The following is a 10944-nucleotide window of genomic DNA, read 5'->3' on the forward strand; positions in this document are numbered from 1 at the left end:
AAATTGTTGGTATACAATTCACTGTTATCGGAATTACCTTATTTTGAATTACTTTGTATATTGTACGGTTTACCATTTTTAAACCGGACAAGTGTTGACCGGACTTCATCTAAACCAGTCAAGTGTTGTCCGGATTCGAGCTTAAATCGGACAACGGGTGTCCAGGTTTATCATAAACAGCACAAGAAACAACCGAATTCTCTTTAAATCGCTTGAAGGTTCGTCGAGGTATTCTCTAAACTGGTCAAGTATCCTCCGGTGTATAATCTAAATCGCTCAAGTGATATTCGGGGTAACAATCTCATATGATGTCCGGATTCCATATCCGGCTAAGTTGACCGGATTCCATATTCGGGTAATGTTGTCTGGATTTCAAATCCGGTTAATGTTGATTTGACTTTATTTTGAATTAAAGTTCTTATCTTGAAATGGCGGTGTAACCGCGAGAGAGATGAAATGGCGGTGTAACCGCGAGAGAGATGTAATGGAGGTGTAACCGCGAGAGAGATGAAATGGCGGTGTAACCGCGAGAAAGATGTAATGACAGTGTAACTGCAAAAGAGATGAAATGGTGGTGTAACCACAAAAAAAATAGATAAATGTTTGTATCCATACAAGTTTGATTCTAAGTTTGGAAAGTTATGTTATTTGTATGAGAATTGTATACTCACTAGACCTTTTGGGTCTAACGCTCAGTTGTTGGACTAACCGGTTTTGCAGGTCATCATATCTCACACGACAAAGGCAAGGGAAAAGTGTAGAAATGATAAAATTTAGTTATTTACAAATGTATTGAAGGAAGTTTATATTTGTCTGTATTTTTGTAAACAATACTATATTTTGTTTTATGAGTATGTGTATGTGGATAATCTGTGTATGGGAAAAATATGGGTTGTTACAGTTGGTATCAGAGCCTTAGTTTAAGGGATCTGGGTATTTGCGAAATACTTAGACTTAAACTAGAGGTACGGAAGTTATGATAAGAGGTTTCACTGGGTCTATGAACATGGGAATCTGTTATAGCTGAACTTATTATGAGAAAGATAGATTATATATGACTGATATAATCTGAGTTATGGATAGACTTGAGGATGAATGTGTTATTATGTTTTGATTATGAGAATAATCATGTGTGTTTAAATTTGATAGAAAAGTTATACATTGAGAAATGGCAGATAATCCCAATCAATCAGAAAGGACCTCTACTGGTTATGGAAGAGGTCGGGGAAGAAGAAATGTGACTCAAGGGGAAGACCCAAAAATTGTGATGAGAATAGAAACGTGAAGTCGCAGCAGGGGTCGAGGAATAGGTAGAGGTACTAGACAAGAACAGGAATTGTCGGCCCAAGAAAGTTCAATGTCTGGCCGTGGTAGAGGAAGGGCAAGGGGTGGACACAATGTTCCTGATCCCGGATATATTACTCAGGAAATGTTGGCAGCAGAGTTGGGAAAGTTCCAAGAAAGCTTGGTGAACTTGTTGGGACGTACAACTTGGTGAACTTGTTGGGACTTACATGAAAGTTATGTTTGTTGTATCTCGTCTGAGATCAAGTGCCTTGTACTGGTGGGAAGTTCTGTCAAGTTCAGATCCAAATATTTTGAAAACCATGCTGTGGGAAGAATTTGTGGCTAAGATTAAAATGCGTATTGTCCTGAAGCTGCAATACGAAAATTAGAAGATGATTTGCAAGAGGGAGAGCCTTTCAGATGACGAGAGGCGAGGCAGAAGAGCACCCTAAAGTGGTGATAGGTACATTCCTTGTTAATTCAGTATGTGCCAAAGTTTTATTTGACTCGGGTGCAAATCGTTCTTTTGTGTCACCATCATTTATTACTTGCGCACATTTAGAATCTAAAGCATTTAGTAAGGATCTAATTGTGGAAACAGCAAATGATAGTGAAGTTTTGGCTAAGGAAAGAATTGATGAATGCTTTATAAGTATTGAAGGATGTGAGGTGCCTATACAATTATTTCCTTTGCCTTTAAGGGAATTTAATATAATTATAGGCATGGATTGGTTAGCTAAAAACCAAGTTAACATAGTCTGTAATGAGAAGATGATTCATATAGACTTACTAGAAAAAGGAAAGGTTGTGATTTTTGGGGATCGACGGGATCGTTACTCTAGCCTTATCTCAGTTTTAAAGGCTCGAATGTATGTACAGAAGGGATGTGTTAGTTTTCTTGCATATGCTATAGATATGAAGAAAGAGAAAGGAAAGATGAAAGATATCCCAGTTGTGAGGGAACTTCCAGAAGTATTTCCAGAAGATTTGATAAGCTTACCTCCGGATCGAATAATTGAGTTTCAAATAGAATTACTTCCTGGAGTAGCACCCGTTGCGCGTGCTAAAGGAAGGTTTTGTCTATGGATTATAATAAATACTCCAGATTCTTTCATTTCCATGTAAATATCATTTCCTTCACGAGTCCGTTCACCGACTCCCCCAAATACGGATATGCCTCCGTGAGCTTCGGCATTAATGTCGCAATTGAAAGAATTGTTGGATAAAGGTTTTATCCGACCAAGTACTTCTCCATGGGGTGCATCGATGCTATTTGTAAAGAAGAAGGATGGATCAATGAGGATGTGCATTGATTATTGGGAGCTGAATAAACTGACAATAAAAAATAAGTATCCTCTCCCAAGAATTGATGATTTGTTTGATCAATTGGTTGGGGCTACTTTTTTTCGAAAATTGATTTACGGTCCTGTTATCATCAACTGAAGATTCGGAATGAAGATGTGTCGAAAACAACATTTCGTACATATATGGTCATTACGAATTTTTGGTTATGCTATGTGGACTCACAAATGCGCCTGCAGCCTTTATGGACATAATGAATAGGGTGTGACGTCCCTATCTTGATATATTTGTGATTGTTTTCATCGATGATATTCTGATATATTATCGGTCGGAAGAAGAGCATGCTCATCATTTGAGATTACTCTTAGAATTGCTGAAACAAGAGAGATTGTATGCCAAGATGTCAAAGTGTGAATTTTGGTTACGAGAAGTTCAGTTTTTGGGGCATGTTATCTCAAAAGAAGGCATTAAGGTGGATCCTTTGAAGATTAAAGCTATTGAAAAATGGGAAGCCCTAAAGACTGCAACTGAAGTCAGAAGTTTTCTGGGATTGGCTGGGTATTATCGTAAGTTTATACATGATTTCTTACGTATAACTACTCTATTAACGAAGCTGACCAAGAAGAATGTGAAATATGAGTGGGGTGAAGCGCAAGCTCAGGCCTTTCAAATGTTAATGGACAAGTTATGCAGTGCACCAATTTTATCTCTGTCAGATGGAATGGAAGATTTGGTGGTATATAGTGATGCGTCAAAGATGGGTTTGGGTTGTGTACTGATGCAACATGGAAAGGTAATAGCTTATGCTTCCAGACAATTAAAAGATCATGAAAGGCAGTATCCTACTCATGATATGGAATTGGCGGCAGTAGTATTCACTTTGAAAATATGGAGGCACTACCTATACGGGACGAAATGTCAATTTTTCACTAATCATAAGAGCTTACAACATCTGTTCCATCAGAAAGAACTGAATATGCGTCAGAGACGATGGTTGGAATTGGTTAGTGATTATGATTGTGAAATTTTGTATCACCCAGGAAAAGCAAACGTAGTGGCCGATGCATTAAGTCGACAAGAGAAAAGTGGAACTATCAAAGCTATAGCTCTACGGGTTGAGTTGTTACCAAATATTCAGGAAGAGTTACGATAATTTCAACATGAGGCCATGAAGGAAGATATGATTAAACAGGAAAAAGTGGCTGGATTAATATCTGATCTGGTAAGAGATGATAGAGAATTCTGGAAATTCTAGAATAGAATTTGGGTACCATGCTATGGTGATCTCATAAAACGTATTTTGGGTGAGGCTCATAAGTCACGTTTTGCTATTCATCCAGGTACAAATAAAATGTATCGGGATTTGAAGCAATATTATTGGTGGCCATGTATGAAAAAGGACATAGCTAAGCATGTTGAGCAATGCCTAACATGTCTTTAGGTAAAGATTGAACACCAACGCCCTTATGGTAAGTTGCAATCATTAGAAATTCCAGTCTGGAAGTGGGATCACATCACTATGAATTTCATAACCAAATTACCGAAAACATCAAAAGGTTATGATGCTATATGGGTGATAGTAGATCGGTTATCCAAATCTGCACACTTCTTACATATAAAAGAATCATATCCAATGGAGAGATTGGCAAAATTATACATTGATGAGGTAGTGACATGACATGGTGTTCCTCTATCAATTGTTTCTAATGGAGATAGCCGGTTCACTTCTATGTTTTGGAAGAGCTTCCAAAGAGAAATGGGTTTACAAATTAAGCTAAGTACAACTTATCACCCTCAAACAGATGGACAAAGTGAACAAACTATCCACACATCAGAAGATATGCTAAGAGCATGTGTCTTTGATTTCGGAGGATCATGGGATAGTCATTTGGCTCTGGTAGAATTTGCATACAACAATAGCTACCATTCGAGTATTCAGGCAGCACCTTTTGAAGTTTTGTATGGATGCAAATGTCGAACTCCTTTGTGTTGGAATGAAATAGGTGAAAAACAGTTAGTTGGGCCTGAGTTAGTTCAACAAACTGCAGATAAAATTGGAGTAATACGGGAACGGATGAAAACAGCACAGGATAGACAAAGAAGTTAAGCAGATAAACGTCGGAAGCCGATTGAGTTTCAAGTGGGTGATAGAGTGATGTTAAAGGTATCACCTTGGAAAGGAATGGTACGTTTTGGAAAAAGAGGGAAGTGAAGTCCAAGATATGTTGGACCATTCCCCATTATTGGAAGGGTTGGGGAAGTGGCATACAAGTTAGAACTTCCTTCAGAGTTAAGCGGAATCCATGACACGTTTCATGCGTCAAATTTAAGGAAGTGTGCAATAAGTCCGGATGTGGCAGTACCGTTACCTGATATTAAGGTGGATGAAAGATTGTGCTTTGAAGAAACCCCTGAACAAATTACTAACTTCAAAGTAAAGAAGTTGCGAAATAAAGAGGTTGGGTTAGTGAAGGTTCAGTAGCGTTATCACAAAGGACTAGACGCCACTTGGGAATCGGAGTCTGAAATGCGAATGAAGTATCCCTACTTTTTTGCTTAAATGGAATTCTGGGATGAAATTCTTTTAAGAAGGGAATGTTATAATATTCGGGTTTCAGAGTTTGAAGTATGAAATTTTGGAATATATATATATATATTATATATGGGTGTTAGGAATGTGTGATGTTTGTGAAGGTGTTGAGGTGTGTGTATAGCCGACTTTTGTAAAAAGACGGCCATACACTTGCTATAAATAGCAAGTGTATGTTAAAGGTAAGGGGTTGGTTTTTGGAGAGAATTTTCTTCATATATTGAGAGAAAAGACTGAAGACTTAATCTGATCAACACAGTAAGGTGAGTGTGTTTTTGCTTTGAGTAACAATTGTTGGTATACAATTCATTGTTATTGGAATTACCTTATTTTGAAGTACTTTGTATATTGTACGGTTTACCATTTTTAAACCGGACAAGTGTTGACTGGACTTCATCTAAACCGGTCAAGTGTTGTCCGGATTCGAGCTTAAATTGGACAAGGGTGTCCGGGTTTATCTTAAACCGCCCAAGAAACAGCCGGATTCTCTTTAAATCGCTAAGGTTCGTCGAGGTATTCTCTAAACCGGTTAAGTATCCTTCGGTGTATAATCTAAATCGCTCAAGTGATATTCGGGGTAACAATCTCATATGATGTCCGGATTCCATATCCGGCTAAGTTGACCGGATTCCATATCCGGCTAAGTTAACCGGATTCCATATTCGGGTAGTGTTGTCCGGATTTCAAATCTGGTTAATGTTGATTTGACTTTATTTTGAATTAAAGTTCTTATCTTGAAATGGCGGTGTAACCGCGAGAGAGATGAAATGGCGGTGTAAGCGCGAGAGAGATGAAATGGCGGTGTAACCGCGAGAGAGATGAAATGGAGGTGTAACCGCGAGAGAGATGTAAAGAGAGATGAAATGGCGGTGTAACCGCGAGAAAGATGTAATGACAGTGTAACTGCAAGAGAGATGAAATAACCGCGAGAAAAATAGATAAATGTTTGTATCCATACAAGTTTGATTCTAAGTTTGGAAAGTTATGTTATTTGTATGAGAATTGTACACTCACTAGACCTTTTGGGTCTAATGCTCAGTTGTTGGACTAACCGGTTTTGCAAGTCATCATACCTCACAGGACAAAGGCAAGGGAAAAGTGTAGAAATGATAAAATTTAGTTATTTACAAATGTATTGAAGAAAGTTTTTATTTGTCCGTATTTTTGTAAACAATACTATATTTTGTTTTATGAGTATGTGTATGTGGTTAATCTGTGTATGGGAAAAAATGTGTGTTGTTACAGGTAGAGGCCGGCGGAGGACTCAGGTTCAAGGAAGAAGTCAGACTGAGGTTCATCCTGATTCGAGGGATTCTATTTCGGGGAATGTTAATCCGGAACGTGGGCCTCAATCAGAATACATAACCAGGGATGTTATGTGTTAGACCCTATCTTGTGAAAGTGTAAGTAAGAAGTCTCTTATTTTAGTCAATAGGACTTAGTCTATAGAAACAGTCTGGACTAAGAGCTCTTGTGAGAGGTCAAGAACCAGAGCTCTTACTCAAAGAGTGAAGGTTCCTACACATAGAGCCCATGCTCATTCTCCGTGGACGATCAAGCCTTATGCGCCAAAAAGCTTAAGTGCTTGATGCAAAGCTACAACTCTAGACACAGAGCCTCTGCATAGTACACAGAGAGCCTCTGCATATGCAGAATCTCTGCATAGTACATGCAGAGCTTCTCTATAGTACATGCAGAGCGTCTGGTCTTCTAACTCCATGGGATGCGCGTTAAGTCCATATATTCTCGCAAGCGTCAAACAGAATCAAAGCGGCTTGACTTGGTCTGCTCCACTTTACAAGGGAATCAATGATAAGGATGCAGACTCAGCAACTTAGAGATACAAGCCATACTTATAGCATAGTTTGTTTGACTTAGTCGTATATAAGGAGGCTTCCTCCTCAGGTTCAAATTATTTGAGAGTGCCGACTTATATTATAGCATATTTCTTGTGAGAATACTTCTAGATTGAGAATTGTTATTTTCATCTAATAAAAGCATCCGATTTATTCAAGTCTTTTATTGTTCTTATTTATTATGAATATTTCGCTTGATCAACCTCAATACACTGTTTGTACTTCAATCATATTCTTTATCAACTGTATTTTTCTAAGAATTAAGAGTATCTGGGTTCTAAAAATTGGTATCAGAGCCTGCTAATCAAACTCATTGATTAGTCGATCGATATCCAGCAGGATACTACTCTTAATTTTTTATTATTCGTTTTAAAAAGAAATTTAATTCGTTTTGATCCATTTAAAACGTCTGCTTTTACGTTTTTTGGAAATAATTTTTACGTTGTCTATCACTTTCTCGTCAATCTTTCTTTTCAAAATCCTAAACAAAAATGTCTAGTCAAACGTGGAACACCATGTACAGTGCTGGATCCTTGACAAAACCTCCAACACTCATTAGGGAAAATTATCCCCAATGGAAAATTCGCATGATCAACTTTTACGAAGGTCTTGACCTCGAGCTCTATGAATCGATTTTAAATGGCCCTTATGTTCCCACTACATTTTTTTGCTCGTACTCCTACTGCTGGCGATACTGTCAAAGTACCTGTCAGGAGAGTTCCCAAGCTTCGTCGAGATTGGGACGATGAGGACAAGCACAGAGTGGAGGTGGATCAAAAAGCCAAAAGGCTTTTGATTATGTCACTTCCGAATGAGATAATTCAATCCCTAGACGTATGTGAGTGTGCCAAAGATCAATGGGATCAATTGGCAAACCAGCTGGAAGGAGGGATCAAGATGAAGAAAAATCGTCGGGCTCAATTCTTAAATGAGTACAATAGTTTCCAAGCGCTTCCTGATGAGTCTTTAGAACAAAATTATCATAGATTCAACATGCTGATCAACGAGTGTCGCAAATATGATGTGATCAGAACCCAAGAGGAGAACAATATGCTCTTTTAGAAGAGGTTGAATCCAGAATGGGGAAACTTGACCATGTCTCTCCAAGCGAACCAAGATCTGGAGCAATGGACACTTCATGACGTGTATGGGACTTTGCAAGCACCAGAGTAGGAAGTGCATAAGGCAAAGGTCACTATGGGTGGACCTCTGGCTCTTGTCTTTGATTCAAAAGAGATTGGATTCAATCAACCACACAAGGAAAGAAGATCCAAGGAGGAACGAAGAAAGGGGAAGAAGGCTCTTATCATGGAAAGCGATGAAGAAGACAGAGCATCAATCTCTGAAGACGATGACATCAATGCCTTTGCACATTCCTTGGCCTTGATTACCAAGCAATTTCAAAGGAAATTCGGGAAGAATATATTTGACAAGGAAGACAAGGTGATTGTAGCAGAAGCAGAGCTTTCGAAGGAAGGAACCCTCCTTCTGTATCAAATAAGAAGGAGGAAGAGCAGTCGGAATAGAAGAAGCAAGCTGTCAGATGCTTCAGATGCGGGAAGATGGGGCACTACTCCCAAGAGTGCAGAGGCCCTATGGTGAAAGCTGAGCTGTACTACAAAAATAAGTACAAATATAATCGAACCCAAAGGAGTCTCATGGATGAACAGAAGAACTGGGTCTCTGGCTCCTCATCTGAAGAAGAAGACTAAGCCCATTTCTGTGGAATGGCTGTTGAGAACGACAGAGAAGGGTCTGGATCTGACTCTGACTCCCAGGTATGTTCCATCTCTGGTTATTCTCATTCTGACCTAGAAGAAAGCATCTATGTGTTAACAAATGATTTCATAAATCTACAGCAAAAGCTCTCTGTCGAAAAATCTAAAAGGAAGTCTTTCGAAAAAGAAAAGTTATTCTTTGAACAAGGGACAGAGCTATTAACTGTAGAAAAACAAGAATTGTCAGTGGAAAATGAAAAACTTTTGCAAACAAAACGTCCACTGAAATAAGTCTTAAATCAGAGTGCACAGAACTAAAAGCGGCAATACAGAAGAAAGAAAAAGAGCTTTTAGAAAAGGAACGTGACAGACTAAACTCTGAAGCCCTAAAAAATTAATTTCAAAAGGAAAGTGAATTTTTACACCAGAGCTTACAAAGAAAAGAGCTCTTGATCAAAAAATATCAAGATGCTCAGTAGGTGTATGAAAAAGTCAACTCTCAACAGGATAGAGCAGGGATAGGTTATACAGACCTAGACCTCACCTGGAAAAAGAAAACTACCCTTGAATCTTTGTTTAGGTTAGGAGCTAAGCAAAAAACCAGATTTTCCAAATTTGCATACACCTTCACCTTTCAAAAGATGTAAGCTTGTAAGTGGGGACAAGACTCAAAGGTTAAAATTCAAAAATATCTCTTATTCTTCAAAATGTATGCAACGAGTTGATCTAAAAAACATACAAAAGGCAGATGAGATTTTTTGTTTTGGCTCTACTAATCTTGAACATCCAAAAACAAATGGTGATGTTATTAAACCAGATGCAAATGAAATCAAGAGTTCATCTACAAATTTTTTTATTAAAACTCTGGATCCAAAATTATTGGATGACTTCACAGAAACGGTGAGACAGGTTTTCGAGCAAGATTTGCTTGAGGCCTTGAATTATCCTTCTAAAGGTCATACAGATTCTTCCTAGAGTAATTCCTCGAATACTTTTGAAAGTTCTTCAACACAAAAGATGGATGAAGGCTCTAGTTCATGCACACGAGAATTTCAAGTTCTTAATGATACCTCTGTACTTCGATATTCACGCAAGGATTTTCTTGACTCTGACTCCGAGTCAGAGGTGGACTCTGTTAGCTCCAATATTTGCTTAATGTAAAAGTATGAAAAAGTATTATGCAAGTGTTGACAGAAGGGTATCTTCCATAAAAGACAACAGAGGACCATCAACAGAAGCTGTTTGATCGTGCAAGTCAAGAATGACAGAACCTCTGTTGTCTCTCACAGAGGTTCTGGAAAATGGTCCTCTGGCAATAAGAACCTACAAGTCTTCTACAACAGAGCCTCTGAGATGGCTCACCGAGGGTCTGCGGATTTGTCTTCTATGAAGATCCTGTTCTGCTGTTTTTTCAAAGGTTGTTAGCTGCACGTGCTTCTCAAGTGACTAGGTCTTTAATCGACTTTATTTGGACGGCTTGGATGATTTCATACGTCTAGGTCATGTCAGAAAGGCCGTTAGGATCTAGTATAAATAGCATCTTAGGCCTTTGTAATTCAGTGTGCTTCCGTATTGTAATCGTCTTATTTTTCAATCAATTGAAAAACCTTTGAAGCTATTATATTGCCTTCATCTTCTTCATATCAATCTGTGTGTTCTTGATTAATTACTCTGTTGTGTTCTTATCATTGTTTCCGCTGCACTATAATCGTTCTAACGATCATCCAGAGTAAGAGATAAAATACCAAATCTGAATTTACAGGTCCTAACAATTGGTATCARAGCAGRAATTGAATTCTCATTCGATTAATTCTGTTTTTGGTATTAATCTGCATTTTATAGAACACCAGTCTTCTTCATTTTACCCTGTTTTACTCGATTAAAATAGTTTCATCTTATTCCTATTTTTCTCTTTCTAATTTCAATGGCGAACCTGGCCAATACCTCATTCATGAGCACTGGTTCTCAATCAAAACCTCCCACGCTTATTCGTGAGGAGTATCCGCAATAGAAGGTGCGAATGATAAATTTTTTGGAAGGAATTCACCCAAGGATATATGAATTTCTTTACAATCCTCCTTATGTGCCAATGAACTTAATTCCAAGAGTTCCTGCTACTGGCACAACCCCTGAGATTGTTGAACATTACGAGCCAAGATCTGTTGCTAATTGGAGTGATGAAGACAAAATA

General features: G+C 38.3%; 1 protein-coding gene across 1 annotated transcript; it reads left to right on the forward strand.

The window, feature by feature from the left end:
* Positions 1-7674: 7674 nt before the first annotated feature.
* LOC112512892 lies at positions 7675-8097 on the forward strand. Its single transcript, XM_025119021.1, has one exon. It carries the CDS (start codon positions 7675-7677, stop codon positions 8095-8097), a length of 423 nt encoding a protein of 140 aa, XP_024974789.1.
* The last annotated feature ends 2847 nt before the right edge of the window (positions 8098-10944 follow it).

This window comes from Cynara cardunculus (genome assembly GCF_001531365.2).
Source record: "Cynara cardunculus var. scolymus isolate 2C chromosome LG 5, CcrdV1, whole genome shotgun sequence".
Lineage (NCBI taxonomy): Eukaryota > Viridiplantae > Streptophyta > Magnoliopsida > Asterales > Asteraceae > Cynara > Cynara cardunculus.